Here is a 21359-nt window from a genome sequence, read left to right on the forward strand (position 1 = left end):
TTGCTTTACACTCAGACACAGGTTTATCTTTAGAAAACAGTGAATAAAATACCATTTCGATATTTTTTGTTTTATAAGAATAGTTAGTAACAACATGGCAAGGCCTCGATATACTGTATGATTTAGATGCAAAGCAATTTGCTTCCCTGCCAGTGTAAAGCCAAGCCATACATTTTCTATCACAGCAGTTGCGTGCTAATGGAGGGAGTGAGCACACTGCTCGGTACAGCAGCTGCATCCTGTAACATGTGGACATTCCACCTTTGCGTGCCAGTTCTCTAATCATAGGAAAGAAACATATTTAAAGCTCAGCTGAAGGGCCTACTCCTAGGCTTGGCCGTTCCTTTCTGTCACTCAATCCCAGTAAAACTGGGAGTAGCAGAGAAAGAGTTAGTTATTTTCAGTTTGCCAGCTACCAGCTACTACTAAAATAGGGAACACCTTCCTCTGAGAAAAGCACCTCCTTTGCTTCAATGTAGTCATAAAATAGAAGAAAATAGTCTGTCAAAGCACAGGCAATTTCTCCTGCCAGCAAGGCTCTGTGTTAGAGCTTGGCCATGTGTTAGAGACATTTTACTGTGCATGCAGCCATAGCAATGACAGTGCATTATGGGAACAGTCACCAAGTTGGGCTGACCATCTCTCCAAACTCATATATTATATGCGTAGATGCTACATTTTTGAGAGTGTAAAGCCAGTCCTGAAAGAGAGGATGCAGTAGCATAAACAGAGCAGCCAGAGAATAAGTAACACATTGTTAACAATCAAGGGGAGAATATTTCTTACGTTAGAGATGGTCCTGGGCCTGAAGGAGTTCTTCATGCAGCAGAACGTCAGACTTTTGCACCCAGCCGCCATCACGGACAATGTGGTAATGACTGCTACCCAGCATGAGAATCTGCTCACAGCAGTGATTAGTAATATCTAATGTGGATTTCAGTGCTCTCAAGCCACCAGTAAGCCTTGTTGCTGTCATTAGGGGGGAAAAGTTAAGAATTACAAACACGCAGTAGAGGCTCATACAATAACAAAAATCAATAATATTTTCAAAATGGTGTGATGATTAATTTAGCAGCATAAAGAAGAAATCTAGATCATTCCTCCTTCAAAAGCAAGCCTCTGATCTTTTCTGCCACAACAGCAAGTCAAACTACTTCCAACGCTTGGATGATATGCTGGATGTTAGTTGTATGGGGGCGGGCTTTTAGCTGAAGTCTTCCTGGTCCATCCATCCTATTAATTTTTGCTGGCTGAGATCTGAGACTTACTCCCCCTTCCCTCTCAGAAATAATTTCTAAATTTATCTTCAAATGAGGAAAGAGAGATCAATTCTCAAGCCTGAGATGGTAAGCTATGACTAATCTAATATTCATTATTATTATTTTGATAAATGTTCACTTGGTAATTGATAAAATATCAGCTAAACCTCAGAGTTTATGGTCTCAGCAGAGCAAGAGATAAATAGTGCAGCCTTTGCTTCATCACTCATGTGATGCAGACGGACTTAAAAAATAGCACTTACACAGGATGTTATGTGAATGCTTTGTACTAGCTCAGTTAGAAAGGCAGTCTAGTTACTGTGATGGTCAGCAGATGATTCTAACAAAAGTTAAATACCAGGGAAATACTGCAAATGATAAATGTAGATAGGAATTAATAAGTGAAAAGATATTCTCAAACCATTTCAAAACACTATAGTGTTTAAAACCCATTTGGAGGGGAGTAAGTATGAGAAAGTGCATAGGAGATAAGTGACTTTTCCTTAAGTTTCTTAATGACATGCTCCTAGAACTTCATGCCATCAATAAAGTAAGCAAGCATAAATTTATATTAAAAAACAATTACACGGTATTTGAGTTTGGGGAACTGAGAAAAATAAGCCAGTTTAGGCTCTGTGCCATCAATGGTGTTTCTCAACTTCAGCAGTGGAAGGGATGTTAGCAAACAGTATAGTTAAAAAAGTGTAAAACTTGAGTAGGAAGAGAGTTAGGTGGTTTTCATGCCGGAAAAAAAAACAACGCATCTATTTGTTTGGAGTTTATCTGCACTGTAACGGATCCTATGTACTGAATTCTGCTCACTCTGTTCAGTGAACATTTCCATTATAGCTGAAGTTCATTCTATCAGTTTATCATTGGTTTGTCTTATGGGTATGTAAAGGGGAAAGTTCATGCATGTTTTTACTTAACAGCCTTAGGTACAGCATGCTTGGAGGACCATTAGCTGTCTTTAATGAAGGGAAGATGCTGGTCCCTTTCTGTCTGCACCAAGTATAGACCAAGAATTGAGTATAGACCAAGACCTGAAGCAGCCCTAGTACACATGGAGACAAGCAAGGCTCAGTGGGAAAAGTTGTATGACTGTAGAATAAATAATGTCCTGGATTCTGTTTAGAATGGATTTGAGTTGGTCCTAGAGGAAGGTACATTCAGTTTTGTTTTTGGTATATGGCTAGCTAGGTGGGGTCCCAGAGTGGGAGAAAAGCAGTGAGGCAAGTCCTCGGGAAACACCCCTTCCAGCTGCTGGGGGACGTGCGGTTCAGCCTAGGTGGGTAGCAAGTGAAAACCTTTCTGGGGAGGAGTTCAAGCAAGCTTTGAGGCAGGTACTGGTCTAGAAAGACAAAGGGCACTGCCAGGCCCGGGTGCGCTCTTGTCTGGCACAGGAAGGTTTTAACTTGGCCCCAGAGTGCTAGGCCTGGATTAAGGTCCAGCGTAACACAGGCTCTGAAGCCTGCCTCGCTGGAAAATACAGGACTAAGCAAGGTCTGTCAGCCGAAATGTGCTCCCCCCGCCCCTCCACGGGAGGTCTGAGGAGAGGTGCTCTTTCCAGTGAACTCCCTCAGTCAGCACCACCAGAAAGAAAAGGGTATCGGTAAAGAGGTCCCCTTCCCCAATACACTTCAGCTGCTTTAAGGATCTAACTGGGCAGGTGAGCCAAGCCCATTGCAAAAGCTCTTTTTTTTGTTTTCCTCCCTTCCCATTCCTTTCTTTTCATTCCGCTACTCCCCAGGCGCAGGGGCGGGAAGGGCGGGAGAGGCGCGGAGCGGAGCGGGGCGCGGCGCTGCGCGGGGCCTGGGCACTCCCCTCCGCCGCCGCCGCCGCCACCGCCGCCGCGGCGGGGTCCCGCTGCCCCTCCTCCGCCTGCCGCGGGGCCGGCTGGTGGCGGCTGGGGGGTGGCGGCGAGAAGGAGGGGAAACCCGAGCGCCTCTGGATCGCCGTCGCCCAACTCCGCGCGTCGCTCGCCTCGGCCGGCAGACGGGGCAGGCTGGGCTTCGGCAGCTCTCGCTGTGAGGCGCGGCGCCGGAGGGGTTAAGCGCCCCGCTCCCGGTGGGCTTGGTGCCGGCGGGGAGGGGGTTAAGCGCCTGGCGGCGGCGGCGGCGGCGGCTGCCACTCGGCTCCGCTCCGCGCTCCGCGCCGGAGCCGTTACAGCGGGAAGATGGCGACGGAAGGCGCGAGCGGCCAGCCGGGCTCTGGCGGCCAGGAGGACTCGGCGGCCACGGCAGCGGTAACCGGCTCTTGCGGGCCTGGGGGCTTAGACCCAGCCGGGGCGAGGAGGGTTCCTGTGCGGATGGGACGAAGCAGCGCTTGGAGACCTGCCTCCCCCGCTCCCTCCCTCCGCCCTCCTTCTCCCCCGGGGCGGGACGGGGCTCGGCTGCGGCGGACCCGCCGCAGCCGAGCCCCGTCCCGCCCCGGGGGGGGGGGGGAGAGGAGAAGAGAGAGGGGCGCGGGATGCCTGTCCGCGGGCGCGGAGCGGCGGCGGTGCGGTGCTCTGCTTGCCGCCAGCTGCCCCCCTTCTCCCCGAGCCCCCTACGGGCTCCCCCCATTGTTCCTTCCCGCTGCCCCGGCGCGGGGTCGGCGTGCGGCGGCGAGGAGCGCGGCGCCCGCCAGGGGCACGGAGGAGGCGGCGGGGAAGGGCGCTGGCCGGGCAGGGTGACGGGGCGTCGGGGGGCGGGGTGGGGGGGGAAGGCGAGAGGGCGAGGCGCCCGCGGGGCTGCTCCGTCCGCTGCCATCTCGCCTTGCCCTCCCCCCACCCCCCCGCCTTGCGCCGCTTGCCACAGCGAGGGGGGCTGCGCCCCTTCTCCCCGGGCGGGCTGAGGCGGTGACAGCGCCCGGGGCGGTGGGAGCTGTCAGCCCGCGGCGGGGGAAACGGCTGAGCTTAATGCTCGCCGGGCGGCCGATCCCGCAGCAGCGAGCTTTCCTTTTCGCTCCCTTCTCCCCGTGTCTGTCTTATTGCTCTCCTTGGTCGTTCCCAGAGCCGTGGCAGCGCCCCTTCGCTGTCCGCCCGGTGTGTGGACATGGGCACGGCGTGGCTGTGGGGGCCCGGCGGCCCTCACCCCGTCAGGGCTCTGCCTTAGGGGCAGAGCTGGCTCCCTGCTTAGAAAGTCCCAGCACCCGAGCAGAAAACCCACGTTATGTCTTTCTCCGCAGGTGCTGAGACACCTTGAGGGAAGACAGACACAATGTGGTGCCCGTCCGTGTAAACTCTTTGAGCGGAGCCTTTTGCTCCGCTGCGTAAATTGGCAAGCGATAAGGCTTCTTTCTGCTGCTCCTCAGGTAATCGAGCTGCAGGAGAGCAGAAGTTAGCCTGCTCAGGTGTCCACTCGTTTAGTTCATCCTGGCTTCTCACCTGTCCAGTGACCCCGAACAGGGTAGAGCGGTTGCAGCGCCATCTCCCCCCCATGCTCTTCTGTACCCACAGAGGAGCATCCCAGATCTGCTGTAGTCACATCTGTGGCATTTGCTTGTGGATTGTCTGGTGTTAATCAGCTTGTGTTAATAGTCCAGTTGACAGTTATCGTTGAGAACTGGATGGCGAAGTCCACTGTCAGGCTGTATTCTCAAGGGTTGTAGATGCTTTTCATTGTAACGAAACACATTGTTTAGGATAATAAAATAATCAAGTCCAATTATTTGTGAAGGTAATGACCCAAGAAGGGAGGATGGTACTAGTATCTGTGAAATTGAGGATATTGTTAATATTTGCTTTATTTTCTTTCAAACAGGCACTAGTTCTTCTCTGAAACCATGTTCTAACTGTATACTTAATCATCTTTGTGCTTTAAATTCCAGACTGTTGTCCTAAAAATTGAGTTTTACTTTAAAGAAAAAAAGGAATCCTTACACGATGAATATTTATAACATCACTGTCTTTAAAAACAACGACTTAACTGTGATATAACTGAATATTAAGGTGAAAATTCATAAAAGCAAAATATTAAATACTTGGAAGATGAATTTTGAGCAACAATTCATTTATAATGTAATTTCTTTAGTATACTCATCTTAAGTTTTAGTTTTAAGAACTCAAAACAATAGCTCAGAAACAAGTAATTATCTAATGTTGCACTTTTAGGCAATGCAGTGTAAGCCACCTATGCAATTTGATGATCTCATTGTCTAAGGTAGGAGCGATAGCTCTACACTGCACACTGTTTTTAGAAATACTTTCTAGTATCCCTTTAGTTTTTAAAAATAACCTCTGTGTTCCTCTATAACTTAAGTAATAGCTGTACTTAAGCAATGACAATATTTTTAAAAAGCTGACTTTTATTTTTAATTTGCCTTCAATCCTTAAATATTTAATATTCCTTGTCATCTTTTTTTCCCTGCTGGTATAAACTTTAGATTTTTTGTTTCCTTTTATTTCTTGTATGGGAGAGTAAAAAGAACTCTTCTATGCAATTAAAAGGTTTTAAAAAATATTTATACAATACTCTAGCGTGCCTTTTGAAGGGTTATTTTGAATAGCTTATTTTCTGTCTCAAACTCAATACAAAATTAGGAATTGAATCCTCTTACTTGCTGTCAGGATTACAGTAAGCATCTAGGTGACTATTTTGTAAGTAATGCTAAACTTAAGTTTATAATGAAATATTTTATTTTCAATACACTTTTACTTTTTTTTTTTTTAATTCTCAGAACCCTGAATGCACAAACAGTGCAGAGAAAAACTGTAGGAACGATAATTTGTCATAGTAATATATTATTGTGTGAAATACTGTGGTGTAAGTAGGAGGAATATAACACAGTAGGATTTCCTCATACTAAATGCTGTTCTGATTACGTCTGTAAGTAGCATTACTGCACAATAAGGCTTTTTTTGCTACTGTTAGAAACATTACAGAAAAGGATAAAAAGTGACCCCTCCCTTCTTATATTCACCAAGGAATTTGATTAAAAAATGTCTAGGGAATTTGACTTAGAAAGTCTAGAGTGTTCTATAGGGTGTTACATTTAGGAGCAAAACCAAAAGTCTTGTTATTCTGAGTTTCCTTGGGTGAAGTACAGCAGTTGGTAAGCTCATCACTTCTTTCGCACAGAAATACTGGTATTTTTACCATGGTAAGACCAATAAGGAAAAATCACATGGGATCTGAGTCTAGTTCACTTTCATACCTACATGGATTGCAGTGAAGCCAGTGGAATTGTACTGATGCAATATAAACGCATGAGTTTATATTGAGGGAGCTGGCAGATGTTATTGCTAGGCCGCTCTCCATCATCTTTGGAAGGTCCTGGAGATCAGGAGAGGTGCCTGAGGAGTGGAAGAAAGCCGATGTCACTCCAGTCTTCCAAAAGGGCAAGGAGGAGGAGCCAGGAAACTACAGGCCAGTCAGCCTCACCTCCATCCCGGGAAAGGTGATGGAACAGCTCATCCTGGAGGTCATCACTAAGCATCTGGAGGGCAAGAAGGTGATCAGGAGTAGTCAGCATGGATTCACCAAAGGGAAATCATGCTTGACCAATCTGATGGCCTTCTGTGATGGAGTGACTGGCTGGGTAGCTGAGGGGAGAGCAGTGGATGTCGTCTACCTGGACTTCAGCAAGGCTTTTGGCACCGTCTCCCATCACATCCTCCTAGGGAAACTCAGGAAGTGTGGGCTAGATGAGTGGACGGTGAGGTGGATTGAGAACTGGCTGGATGGCCGAGCTCAGAGGGTTGTGGTCAGTGGCGCAGAATCTAGTAGCCTGTAGCTAGTGGTGTCCCCCAGGGGTCAGTCCTGGGTCCAGTCTTGTTCAATGTATTCATCAATGACCTGGAGGAAGGGACAGAGTGCACCCTCAGGAAGTTTGCTGATGATACTAAACTGGGAGGAGTGGCTGTGCTGCCATGCAGAGGGACGTGGACAGGCTGGAGAGGTGGGCGGAGAGGAACCTCATGAAGTTCAACAAAGGCAAGTGCAGGGGCCTGCACCTAGGCAGGAATAACCCCATGCACCAGTACAGGCTGGGGGTTGACCTGCTGGAAAGCAGCTCTGCCGAGAAGGACCTGGCAGTGCTGGTGGACAACAAGTCAAGCATGAGGCAGCAATGTGCCCTTGTGGCCGGGAAGGCCAATGGTCTCCTGGGGTGCATTAGGCAGAGTGTTGCCAGCAGATGGAGGGAGGTGATCCTCCCTCTCTACGCAGCCCTGGTGAGGCCTCCCCTGGAGTACTGTGTCCAGTTCTGGGCTCCCCAGTACAAGAGAGAAATGGAGCTCCTGGAGAGAGTCCAGCAGAGGACTACAAAGATGAAGAGGGGACTGGAGCATCTCTGCTATGAGGAAAGGCTGCGAGAGCTGGGCCTGTTCGGCCTGCACAAGAGAAGGCTCAGGGGGGATCTGATCAATGTGTACAAGTATCTGAAGGGAGGGTGTCAAGAGGATGGGGCCAGACTCTTCTCAGTGGTGCCCAGCGACAGGACGAGAGGCGACAGGCATAAACTGAAACACAGGCAGTTCCATCTGAACCTGAGGAAAAACGTCTTTCCTGTGAGGGTGACTGAGCACTGCAAGAGGTTTCCCAGAGAGGTTGAGGAGTCTTCTGCGCTGGAGATATTCAAAACCTGCCTGGACATGATCCTGTGCAATGTGCTTTAGGTGATGCTGCTTGAGCAGGGCGGTTGGACTAGATGATCTCCAGAGGTCCCTTCCAACCTAAACCATTCTGGGATTCTATGAAATGAAAATTGAAGGAAAATGTGTGTATCTTAGGAGATCTTTGAATAACTTCCATCTGTATAATATCTTCCAATAATGATTATACAATAGCAAGAAATAATCCAACTTGACATTCTTTTTATTGAAACATTGAGCGCTGGCCTGCTGTGCGTAGAGGTCTGGTGTGTCAGCTTCAGTGTAGATTTAACAAAAGCTATGAAAAGCCTGTTCTTTCAAACAGAATTTCTTTAAGTTATTCAGTAAAATCATTCTGTACAGTCTTTCTGTTTTGGATTTTGCTTAACCAGTGATCGAAAGTGTAAATGATGCTTTTCTCTAAAAGATGGCACCTTCAGCCATCTGTAAAGCTGTGTGTAAAGAGAATATTTGTAGGCTGGAATCTTGATTTCTCTGAAGTCAGTAAGAGTTTTGCTACTGACTTCATCAGGCAGAATTTCATTGAGAATTGATGTGAACATACTTGAAAGGATCAGTCTGGTCGTGTATATTCAAGGAGTGAGAAAGTTTTGTTTCTCAAAGCAATTCTCTATAGTGTTGCTCTGCTTATAGTGGTAATCATTGAAGTAATGGGAGAGATGGAAGATAATTAATGAAATAGTAGGTGTGCAGTTTATAGCATACTTGTGTATTGTTACTTGTCCCACTACTAGTTTCCACACTATGGAAAATACTGTCTATATTAATTGGATTAAAAATTGATAACAAAATAAGTGGCAAGACATTCCGTGATATTTTGTGGTGGGATTTTGTAGGACTGTATGCTTAGTTTGGTTTATTCAGGATCTGTTGATCTGCAAGAATGCTCATAGTAGGTTTGCCGCTCTGGTCAGGATAGTGGAATGCTAAATAACGATTTGGTCAGATCAGTTATACGGGCTGACTTAAATCAGTTGGTAAGCTTCTTATCTGAAAAATATTATGAGTAGCAGAAAACCCTTGAGAGCTGTATGTCTTATTGGGGACTGCATCCTGGGAAATGGTGACTTGCAAAAGGATATTGGCTGACTACCATGATCCTAATCTGAATACAAGCTCTCAGTGTCCTTTTACGGTTCGGAGAAGTGGTTTTCATTTAGTGAGATGAGCAACACTGTTGAGGTGTTCCAACATTTAAATGAAATGCAGAGATAGCAGCAGTTCTGTCTACTGCAGTCCTGCTACTGCTCTATGCTTCCATTGTAATGAGAGACTTCTCCCCCTACCCCAGCCTACAGCGTTGCCTGTCCTGTGTGTTCTCCCTGACCTGCAGCGCAGCCTCTCTTCCCTTGTTGTGAATAGAGGTCCAGGGAGATGAGAAAAGAGAGCCACTGAATGTAATTTGCTTTATAAATATTTCTTTCTCTTCCAAATGTGCGCTTGTCACACTGTCTATCATTAAAGATGAAGTGCAAGGGGCAATGTTGTGAGTCAGTTGTGTGGAAGTGGCATGAAGGAGCAGATCTGTGAGATGCAGTATGTCCTGCTCTTTTTTGTTTCCCAGCCAGTTGAACTTGATTGGTGTAAGCCTGGGGGAGAAAGGCATTGTTTTGGTCTCAGGCGATATAGCAAGATAGTAATAGAGATGGAAATGAAGATATTGGAAGGGGAAGAATGCACTCAGAGTTTAGGAAGACAACAGTCTGAGGTCTGCATCCCCACCTACTCCTTCCAAAAAAAAGGAGCAATTGATTACAGTACCTATGCAATACTTTAATATGTAAACAGGAAGGTGTCAAGTAGGCTTAAGTTAAGAGATAATGCCTCTGTGATGTGTGAATTGAAGGTTCTTGCGTCTTGACTTTGGTTCTAACATAACACAGAGTAAGGTTTAAATTTTTTGAAAGAATTAAGAACAGCTCTAAAGATAACTTCAGGAATGTGTACCTATGTCTGGATCTAATCATATACTGTTTACCTTAGAAGTAACTTATTTGAAATTGACTTTCTGAACAGAAAAAGCCTGTTTAAATTTAAGCAGCAGTATAAACATGGTCATTGGAAAGCTGTGGATCTGAATCCATGAAAAAGCCTTGTGTATTCAACTCATACTGAAATCAAAGCTACCTAAGTACATTGGGTGTTCACGGTTTGCAAATATGTTTTAGCAGATATGATACTATCTGGATATGTATAATGTCTGGATATGTATATGTCAGTGTCTTACTTTTTTTTTTGGGTTATTCTTGACTTTTAAAATAAATTTCTCAACTTTTACATATATTTACAATTCATACTACAGCTATTAAAAGCTTTACAGCTAGCCTAAGCCAAAAAGCTGCAGCAGGTAAATGAAATCTCCCCAAACTTAAAAAAAAAAAAAGAAAAAGAAAAAAGGAAACAATGGAAAGCAAGGGAGCTGTGCTTAGGGAGGATGAGAGAGCAGAATAAGCAGGTAATTTCATGTGGTGAACAATCCAATAAAAGTCAGTGAACTAATGGATGTGCATAATTAAATGAATGTTAAGTTCCCCCATGGTCCTCAGATATGATTGTATTACCTTTTATGTAAGTCCTGAAAGTTAGCCTCAGATGATACTCTCTGCAGCAAGAAACCTCAAGCAAGGCCTTATACTAGTTATCCTAACTCAGTGGTTCTAAAACTTTTTACTTTTTACTGCCTTTTTTTTCCTGTGCTTACACCTCTTTTCACCCATCTACAAGCACATTGACTTAAACAAAAGACAACATAAACTAAACGTTGAAAGCAATAAATCATGTTGCCTCTGGCATCTCTGTGAACACTGTATGGACATTATAATCACTTCTTGCAGTACCCTGAGCACTTGCAGAGTTTTCTGTATGAGAAAAGGATTGGGATTCATTTGACCATGTGCCTATGTTTACATTGAGCTAGTTCTTCAGACTTCCTTTTAGAGTCAGTGGAAAGAAAGAAGTGGTTATGATCTGTTTTATAAAGCGGAATGGTCTGTTTTAGAAATCTGCTTTAGGATGAACAGAATTGTGAACTGAATTTTTGAGTAAAGTGATTAGATAGGTGACTCTTGGAGGTACAGGTGAAATTCAAGACTTCTGAACTTAAGCGTTTACATGTATGCACAGTGTTTGATATGCCATTACAGTGAGTGGAAATCTAATCAATAAAGTCGATGGAGCCTTGAGCAAATAGTTCTGGTGGCTGGTCAGCTGGATAGCTTTCTTGGCTGTTTTGGCGGGCTGAATAGCTCCCCATTGACAATCGTGGGAGAATAGACGCCTGGCTCACATGCTGACAGCTAACTTTGGATGTCTTAATCCTTGCCTGAAGGCTCCCTTTAGTAGTCCACATATAACTGTTAACAGCATTTGAGATGCTCTAGGGTATCCCAGTTGGCCACCTGCTGCCAGTCTACATGGCATGGATGATCCTCCTAAGTCCTGTGTCATATATGCCTGTCCTGAAAAGATCTCTCTGATCCCCAGGACATCTCAAATTGCACTGGATACTTATGGGTAGACCACTAGACTAAAGACAGTTAGTCAAAACAGATATTTATGCTTGATCAGATAAATTCTACCTGGGGAATGTGCTCGATGTTGTAAAATGTGTGAGTCGAGGTTGTGTTTCCCTGGTACAGTGGTTTCATGGGTGTGATGATAATGTACTGATGCCTATGAGGCCGTCATTATATTATAAGTTTACTCTCTACAGCCTAATAAATAATACCAAATCTTTTTATTTTTAAAACCTCATCTTGGCTTTGTGAATCCTCAAGAGGACTCTGGTGTGTATGTAATGGAGCTCAATATAAAATATGCAACAAATGTAGATATGCAGTTTTCCCTTCTCTTCTGAAAGGACTCTTTTTTGACAGCTTTTCTCTATATGTTTTCCTGTACACCATTTTTATACTCCTCTCCCCCCATCTTTCCACCTCAGCCCTCAGTGAGCGCTCGGCAGATTTCTTTTTTTTCCAGGTCCTAGGTTATTGCCCATCTCCCTCTCTAAAAAGGCTATATAGCTACTTTCTGAGCAGGAAGGAGCTTATTTTCCTTGGTCATTTGTGCTTAATTCACAGCTAACTTGCCTTTTGCCTCTGCCCTGCTTAAAGGAAATTAGAAAGCTGTGACTTTCCTGTCTACCTGTTCAGACCACTGCTAGAGGCAGCTGAGTCTGTGACAGCAGCTGTGGTAGCACAAACAACTGCACTCCTGGCTTCTGAAGTGACCGGTAGTATCAACTGGGCTGGATCAGCAAAGTCAAACTATTGACACTGCCAATCCCTGACAGTAAACTTTTTTTTGGAGGGAGAGGAAGGGGTTAAATTTAACCCTAAAGACTTTTACCATCACTGCCCTAAATATTTCTGTAAGTAGGAAAGAGTCCTTTCTGTTCCTTTGCCTCTTGGTGGCCGTTCCCTTCGAGGATACGTTTCATGCTCTTTCCGTCTTTTCTAAAAATGATGGAGAGGGGGAAATGCCTGTCCCGTTTGATGACTGATGTCCTAACTCAGCCCTCTCCTATTTGGAAGATATACTTTTGTTTTCTTTTTGGCCCTTGGTTAATCTTGAATGATGCTGGTTATCATTTTGCCTCTACTGTTTCAAAGATTTCATACAGAGGTTGTTAAATGAGCTCTAGCTGATTGGCTCTTTGGTCTGTTGTCTGTGCACTTGCTTTCAGGCAACACGAACTCCTTGCAAAATTGATCTGCAAAATAAAATGTGGAGTTTTAGAGACACAGAGAACAGAAGGCATAGTCTTTTTCAGTTACTTTATTCTTCTGAATCAAATAAACCAGACATTTTAAAATTCGGAGAAGGGAGAGAGAAAAATTCTCTTGTGTTTGGGTTGTGTATGCCAAATTTCACCCTCGGGCAACATTTTCTTACATCTCTGTTGTAAAACCAATATAATGGATGGTTTGGTTAGACACTTGTTAGATTGTTGCTTAAATTGTTACAGCTTGGTGCTGGACAAGAGGTATTGTAGCTAAATCTCAGATGACATATAAGTGATGAGCTACAGATGACATATAAGTGAATGGAGCCTTTATTTTCTAGAGATGTAAGACTTATGGCTTTATTGGAAAATGTTAGGAAGATTACTTTTCTCAATCTAAACAATTTTTTTTTGTACGATGTAAGCAAACAGCGCTCCATCTGAACAACAGCTACGAGCGAGCCTGCCATTACTGATACCCCAGTCCCCAAACGATGGCAGATGGGGGAGTGTTTAAGGAGAAGGATAGTTGTATTTAATTGTATGCTTTATATACCCAAATCTTAAACAATTTTTATACAACCAAATCTTGAGAATACATTAAATCTTTAAACTATATATTTTGGTGATGTTAGGGTAAGCTACGTTGTTGCGCCGTACGTGTTGATGGAGGTGCGCATGAGGAAAGGCATGGAGGCATCCTCAGCAACTGTCATGTACGCTCTTACCCAGTGTCAGGCGATTCAAGGTTCCTTATCCATAATAAATTTAAGATGACCTTAAACTTTCAGTCCTTAAAATACTGGAAAAAAAGTAGTGATTCCAATTTCAAATTTGTCAGATAAATTTATGATAAGAAAGCCTCAATAGGCCTAAAATTATTCATAAACAAGACTTGAAAAATGATAGCCCATTTTCTTCTTTTATGGTGAGATAATGATGCGTGTCTGATTGATGCCGTTTTCCTTACACTAAAATCATCCTTCTGTAAAGGGAGGCAGTTAATTAGGCCCGAAAGTTCACTTCTTTTCTTTTTCATCCTAAAAAGCTCTTTGTTATTTCTCTCCTTTGCTGTGTCTCTCTTTTGATTGATTTTTGGACATCAGTTTGAGGGGAATTTTGTTTTTCCTATACACATGAAGACCTATCTGATAGAGTGAGTAGCATGGACTTTATTTATTCTCTGTTTAATAAATCTGAGGCATCAAGCAAAAGTAGCTGGAAGCAGATTCCCGAACAAGGAGGTAGTTCTTACACAATGCATAGTGAGCTGCAGAATATTTTGCTTCAGGAAGAAGCGAATGCAAAAATTACACAGATGCTCAAAAAGCAGTGGGGCAAATTCACAACAGGTGTATCAGCAAATTCACAACAGGTGTATCAATCAAGCACATGCAAAATGGCTATTTCTGGCTCTGGAGGTGCCTAAGCTGCAAATTGGTGGAGGCTGAGAGAGTGCCATTATGTGCTTGTCCTGTTCTAGTACTGATTTCAAGGCTTCCATTATTTGCTGCTGTTGGAGACTAAGTGGGGCTTTTAGTCTGATATGCTGTAACTGTTCATATGCACGGTTGTTTTCCTAGTTCTCACTTCAAGTTCTTAACTTGAAAATACAAAAACAAAGCTGCATATGTCTTTGTTATGCATGTCTTTCTATTAACTTTTCTGTCTGTTTGTTTATATCTAACTTTAAATTAGAAGGTAACACTTCTGATTGTCTGTTGTTGTTGCCTTTTCATATGGTCTAGCTTGGTAGTATGTACTTGGGCAAAATTTACTTTAATATCTTGATCAGATGCTTAATTAAAAAAGCTCATCACTGTATCACATGTGTTGAATAATGCCTCAGGTTTTTTAAGAACACAAGAGTGTTTTCACAAGAGTGTTTTATGTCTTTAACTTAACTGTTGTGGAAGGTCATGGTAATAAAAGTTTTACATGTGATGTACTATCAGTGTTTTGACAAAGAGCTGTCCTCTTTTGCCCGAAGAACCTTGGGTGCCTTTTTTTGTCAGAAGAGAGAAGCGTATTTTAGAAAGAGAAGACAGTCTAGTGGTTAAAACACTAAATGGAGACTCAAAAGACTGTTACTAAATGTTGAGTTTTGCCCTACTTACTTCCTGTGTGGTTTGGAAAAAAATACTTAATATCTCTGCATCAGTTTTCCATCTGAAAAGTAGAGGTTAAAAATAAGTTATATGAGTAAATTAAATGTTTTGCTGAGATATTATGAAGTGGTTCATAGAAGAAGGAAGATGGATCAGCAGATCCTACTGTCTGAATCTGATCTGTCTGAATTAAATTTAGTAGTTAAGGGTGCTGCGAGTGAGTGCTGCTGCAGTCTATCAGGAGAAAAAGTGAGACTAGATTATATGAGGTATACTTTTAGTGACTTTGCACTTTATGCAAACCCACAGATTGGTGAGCGCTGTATAGAATTGTGAGGAACATTGTGACAAGCTGTTGCAGAATGTTTTGGAAAAAGCCTTCAGAGAAACTGGTCATTTTTCTTGATCTGTTGGCATGAAGGATGAGAGGTATCTTTTGGTTTAGAGAGGCTGCATACCCATGCAGCAAAAATAGAGGATAATTATTGGTCAGTTTGGAAAATTTTTGGTTGGAGTTGGATGGCTCTGTCCCAGAAACAGTTACACTAATTACACTTAGACTAATCATTTGTTCTCTTGCTGATCCATGTTGTTCAAATAAGGATAGCAGCCGAATATGATGTGCATCGAATACAAATAAATAAAGTTTTGGTATACAGATCTCACTAGCCATTTATTAGATTACTAGATTTGTTAGATTTACTCTGGGTTCCTTTTTTACTTTGTACTTAAAACATCTATAGCTTTTGAGTAACTTTGATCTATGGCTTCCTCTCCCAGCCAGAGGAAAGAACAACTGTTTTGCTCTCCTCCTGCCTTGAGAAAGCAGAAATGGTATTTGCTCTAGTTTTAATTGGATTTTCCTTAGAAGAAGTTAAGCACTTGGGTAGCTGAATTCTTAGATCTGATCTCTTCCCTTAGGGAAAAGAGCTAGTATATCCAGATATGCAGTATAGTAACTTGGCAACTCGTTGCTTCGTACATCTCCATCATAGCAAAGGCCACAGTATTTCCCTTGCTGTGAATAGAGTGTCACATGTTGGGCTGATCAACAGGATCTGGCATGAGGGATGGAGTGGGAGAGATGTCTCCCGAGACTGCATCTGCGTATTTGACTTTGAGTACAGACAAACATAAGAAATGCCCTCTTGGGTCAGATCTGAACCAGAGCTCCTGGATCAGACTGGAGTCCATGTAGCCCAGTATTCTGCTTCTGACAGAATTAGGACATGACAGCATTAGGAGCCTGTGTTTAGGAAGAAAATACCAACCCGATCACTCCTTGGGTCCCTTCTTCCTCTACTCCCTTGACCCTTTGTAATTATTATTTTATATCCCTTAATGTGGGATTATATATCCCAATTATATATCCCCTTTTATATCCCCTTCTAATTTCACTAGGTGTTCCCTGGTGTTAGTATTGCAAGGTTTGGTGCACAACAGATTTGTATTCGGCTTATCTACTAACTTTGCAACTTTGTAAATATCGATAACTTCCCGCTTCTGCCCCCCACCTCCAAAGCGAAGACTTCCAGCCTTGTTATCTTTTCTCATACTGTAGTTATTCCCTCTCTCTTGAACCTTTCAGTTGCCATTTCTGTACTTTCAGACGAGAACTTCATGCAGTGCTTGAGATTTGGGTGTGGCAGGTTTTTACACAGTGGCAAAATAAGGATGTTAATCTTGTAAGTGAAGGGTTATGTGCCTAACTCCCACCTGGGGTGGATGTCCCTGACACTTCCCTATCATTTCTAGGTTATTGATGTTGTTGTTGAATAAAACTGCTCCTGGCACTGGTTCCTGAGGTCCCCCACTGCCGCTCTGTCTCTGTCTTGAAAAGTGGTTATCACTACTGTTTGCTTCCGATCCATAGAATCTCTTTTCCTCTAATATTGTGGCACACTCTTTTCCTTAATAATATTTGGCATAGAGCCTTGTCAGAAACTTCCTGAAAATTTAAATACATTATTGTCCAGGGGAATCCCTTTATCCAAGTGTTTGTTGACACTCTCTTAGAACTCTAGCAACTTTGTTAGGCAGAATTTCATTTTATGGAAGCCATACTGATTTTCCCGGCAGACAGGGTTTATGCATGTGCTCTGCGATCTTATTCTTTATTATAGACTTATTCTACCATCTTATTAGGAGTGGAAGTCAGGCTAGGCTCATCACTCTGTAGTTATCAGAATCAATATAAGTTACTGTCGCTATGAAATGTTGTATGTCAGTGCCTCTTAAACCTGAAGTATGTCCACCAGTCAAACAAATTGGACTGCAGATAAAGCATACAGATATGATTTCATACATTTCTTCACATGTTGTGCATCAAAAATTGTTATTCGACCTAGTATAGTGTGATGATGTGGTAGTTGTTTGCGAGTGAGGGACAGGCTAATTTGGATTAGGTACACTGCCTTGCGGTCTCTGTCACCCTCTCGCGCCTTTGTTCCTCATGTGCTGTTTTAGGTCAGCTGAAATGTTTCTGTCCTTATGAGACTGAACATAGGAACTGTCAATCACAAAGTTGATTTCTTTTCCATTTCACCCTTACCATTCACAAGACTGCGAGATCAATTCCTGGCAACAGTATAGGATTTGAAACAGTATGTCAATGCTGGAAGACTTTTGATTTCTTCAGTTTAAATAAAAAGAGTTGGACTATTTGCTATTGCTCTTGAAGTAATGTATTACAAATAAAACCACCTCAAGTTTTGACAGTTATGGATGTTTGAAGAACCTATGATTAGGAATTTGACATGTCTACATTTTTGATCTACAATAACTAATACAGTCATTTAATTAGTGAGTTCATCAGTGTTTTGTTTCTTACAGAAAAGAGAATTTGATGTGGATAACCTGAGCAAACCAGAATTGCGCATGCTTTTGAGTATACTGGAAGGAGAACTGGAAGCACGAGACCTTGTAATTGAAGCCTTACGGGTAAGTTACAGGGTTATTTTTTTAGATTCTTTTTTGTCACTTCCTTTCTACTGTGCATAAAACATTCGCGGAGGAATAAATTGTGATATTTTATAAGAGTCTTATGTTGACTAAATCTCAGTAGTCACAAAATAAGTCCTTGTTGAATTGTTACCATTCAGTAGTTCTATGTGATTTTGGTATAAAATAAAGTTAGGTATAAAATACCAAGAAAAATTCAGAGAAATTTTCTTGTGGCAGGAAAAAGGCAAAATTACTTCCTCTCTGAATTCTGCTGTATTGTGGAATCTGTTATTTGTGAAAGGAAGGAATAATTTCAAAGGAACATTCAGTCCCTTCTTCGTTTGTTCTGATGGTCTATGTATGTTTGTATGCATCTAATGTATTCAATACATTCATCTTCTGCAAGATGGAAAGAGGGACAAAATCAGATGATTGCGTTCAATTAGGGAAAAGTTTCTAAAAAATAAAAGGTGAAACAGAATGTGTATTCTAACAGCACTCACAAATGCTTGATTAGATTTTTGCTATGCTAGGCATATACATGAAAGTTTCTGCTTTTGAAAGTTGCAGTCTGACAGGCAATTTACAATTTGACTAGAAAACGTACAAACAAAATTTTATTTTAATCCCAAGATGAATTTTTATGACTGTAATGAATTTTAAATTGTAAATTTTATTCTGTTCATGATCAGAGTTGCCAAACATACTTCACGTTTAGGGGGAAAAAATTCTTACATGGATTAAAAATATTTATAGCTTCATAGTTGGATAGAGGCAAACTATGCCCTGTAGGATCTCCTAAAGCAAAAAGTCAATATAATAAAATACATCTAATATTAAGTTTTAGTGATATATACAATGATTACGAGGGAACATCAGAACATTTTCTGTTTGTAATGTCACAATAACAATTGTAACCACATTTTTATTCAATTTTAATTTGTTCTGTTATGGCTTCAGCTCACTTGATGCAAATGGAGCTTTCATGTAGCTGTCGCTGATGTACCTGTATTATACACATAAAGAGTTTATGTGTATAAACCTCTATTACAAAAGTACAATTTCAATTTTTTAATGGCAATAAGACACTGGAAGTGATATGTTTCTGAGAGTTTACCATACTTCGAATTATTTGCTCTTTGGCCTTCAGGTATATGCATAGCTTGAAAAGTACTGCCTTTTCATCTAGCAGCTTTAAAATTTCACATCTGATTTTACTCACATTTTATTTTACTTTCCCTGACTGCCAAGGTAAGAATATGTAAAGGTAGTAAAAAGGGGGAGCAATGCGCACACTCCATACAGAATCTCTTTTTTGACTGTTCTGACTTTGGAGGAGTGCAAATAGAATGTCTAGATAATTTTCTTTAATTTCTTTTCTTTAATTCATGACCAAGCTACTAAAGTGAAGTATCTCATACCTACTTAATGGATAGTACATAACAAATAATGGCTGTATTGCAGTTGAATGAAATACAGAAAAATGAATGCAGTATACACATTTGATAATAGTGAACATTAGATGTCCAGCACGGTGCAGTCTCAGGAGAGGAAAAGTCTGCATTACTGATTCCCACGCACCTGCCGAAGTTGGTAGTAGGTGACAGTGTTTTCCTTGATGACTAACAGAGAGATCACAACAAAACGCAGCTCCATTTCACATAAGATGTAGAAACATTGAAAAATTTTTTTTTCCTTCTCCTGCTTCTAAGTTCCCAATTCCTGTACTTTTTAGTATAACTCCCAAAATAAAATCCATGTGGAATTTAATCTTCCAGGCAGTTTACCTTGATAACTGTACTAGTACTGGAAAACTTGGAAGTTGTATCTGCTGAAGAACCGGGAGCCTGGTATCTTGGAGTAGGACATATTTGGATCTTCTGGCTTCTCATTTGAGAATTGCAAGTCAGCAATACTAGCAGCTGGAGCCTCCAAGCAGCCTGCTAAATAAGCTACTAGGGAGCTAAACGTAGGTGTGTTTTTAAAAGTGAATAACAGGAAAATTTCGTGGGAATGGTATTGAATCTGATACAGACCCTCAGAGTACTTTTGTTTCAACTTACTCACAGACATACCTTGTGCACTGTTATTTTCAAACTTAAGCTGTGGTTAGGGGTAGGTTCCTTCAATAGTAAGGAACTATAAATTGATTAAAAGTAGACACTGGTTTTCTTGGTATTTATATGTTTAATCAATTAAGCTTAGGGAAAAATTTAGGGAAAAATTTTGAACTGTATTAGTGCTGTATCATGAGAACTCTCCTTATATCCAACCTTGTAATGCAAAAACTATTTTATAGCAAGGTTATCTTAAGTTGGCATAATCCTTAACTTTTTTGTTTTGAGCAAAAGTACCATGAAAGGTAGGTAAGAATGAAATACATCAAGAATGTTGCACATATCAGTGATCTTATGTTATCTTGCAGCAGGGTTTAGATGATGTTTTGAGGTCCCTTAAAATTGTTTTCCATGGAAAATGGGAACTTTCTGCAGTGAAATTAATTTTTCTGTAATTCTCTGATTCCTAATGGGGAAAAAAAGTTTTGTAAATAAATAACATCATTTTACATCAGGGTTATAGGAATTTCTTTTGTATCCAGGTAGATATGGAAAACTTGTCTGTTTTTATTTTTTGTTCCATGTACAAAAATTTGCTTTTCTGATAATAGTAATATGTTTTTATTAGAAGTAAAAGCGCGTTACTATTACTGGATGCATCTGTTACCTTTATATGTGAACAACTAAGACCACTTTTCATAAAGTGAATATGTTTAATAACTATTTCCTGTTGACTTGTACATATATTCTTCTTTCTGCAGCAGCTGTAATAATGTAATTACATCAAAAATTCTGTAGTCCCCTAACAAGCGTGTACTTGATTATCAGCATATTCAAACTAGACTTCTTCCAGATGTCGGTCCTTAATGTCCTATTTGTTAGTATCATTCTAAAGTCCATGTGACTCAAGAGTTGTGTATATCCTCTTGAGAGATCTGAGAGTTTTTGAAATTGGCTGTTGCAAATTAGATTTTGCTGGAGACACTAAATAACGCTTTGTTTTCCTTACTAAAGGAAATTCATTTTGTTCAAAACGCAGGAGCGTACTAACTTGAACGTTTGTCCAAATGAAACATTAATTGTTCTAAAGCAGATTTTGATAAAAATTGTGAGTTTTATATTCATGACAGTCATAAGGAAGTGGCTTTCATATGAGGAAAAGAGTTCTTATGTCATTTTGCCTGCTACTGGAGACAGACGTTACATACGTTGTTTTTTAAAAGGTGATCAAGCTGTATTAGGAAACCTTGTTTGCTTAATTTTTTTTAATCCCCTTTATGCTTGAGGCTCTTTCAAAGCCTAGTTTCTCTGATATATCAAAAGCTGCTAATTTCCAGCCTTAGTTGTGACCAGGTAAGACATGTGTTGTCTTTTAATCTTAAATGATTTTCTTCTCAGTTTTTAGCCATTGTGAGATAGATGGATTTATTTATATATAAGTAGTCTTATATGTTCTTGTTCTTTTAAGAATTGGATCTTTTAATCTTCTCTTATAAAATAACTGTCTCTTAATTGTCACTGTAGATTCTTCTCCAGGGTCACTCAAGTTTAAATTCATCCTTCCTAAATGTATGTGCCCTTATCCATACTGATTTTTTGCAGGGTTTCAAAGGTTGTAAAATTTGTGCAGTTGATACTACTTACGTATCTATTGGAAATGTCTCTCCTGGAAGA

At 41.5% G+C, this 21359-nt stretch overlaps 1 protein-coding gene across 4 annotated transcripts in view; it reads left to right on the forward strand.

The window, feature by feature from the left end:
- Positions 1 to 1295: 1295 nt before the first annotated feature.
- Positions 1296 to 21359, forward strand: part of CTTNBP2 (cortactin binding protein 2) — a 96504-nt gene continuing 76440 nt past the window's right edge. For 2 of the 4 annotated variants that reach the window (XM_068932592.1, XM_068932582.1), the window contains exons 1-2: positions 3106 to 3504; positions 17518 to 17625. In XM_068932592.1, the coding sequence (XP_068788693.1) occupies positions 3436 to 3504; positions 17518 to 17625 (177 nt within the window). In that variant the 5' untranslated portion in view covers positions 3106 to 3435. Of the gene's footprint in view, positions 1347 to 2853; positions 2929 to 3105; positions 3505 to 17517; positions 17626 to 21359 lie in introns of those variants that run through there. The other 2 variants (XM_068932587.1, XM_068932600.1) reach the window with 2 other exon arrangements.

Source organism: Struthio camelus, chromosome 1 (genome assembly GCF_040807025.1).
Source record: "Struthio camelus isolate bStrCam1 chromosome 1, bStrCam1.hap1, whole genome shotgun sequence".
In the NCBI taxonomy this organism is placed as follows: Eukaryota; Metazoa; Chordata; class Aves; order Struthioniformes; family Struthionidae; genus Struthio; species Struthio camelus.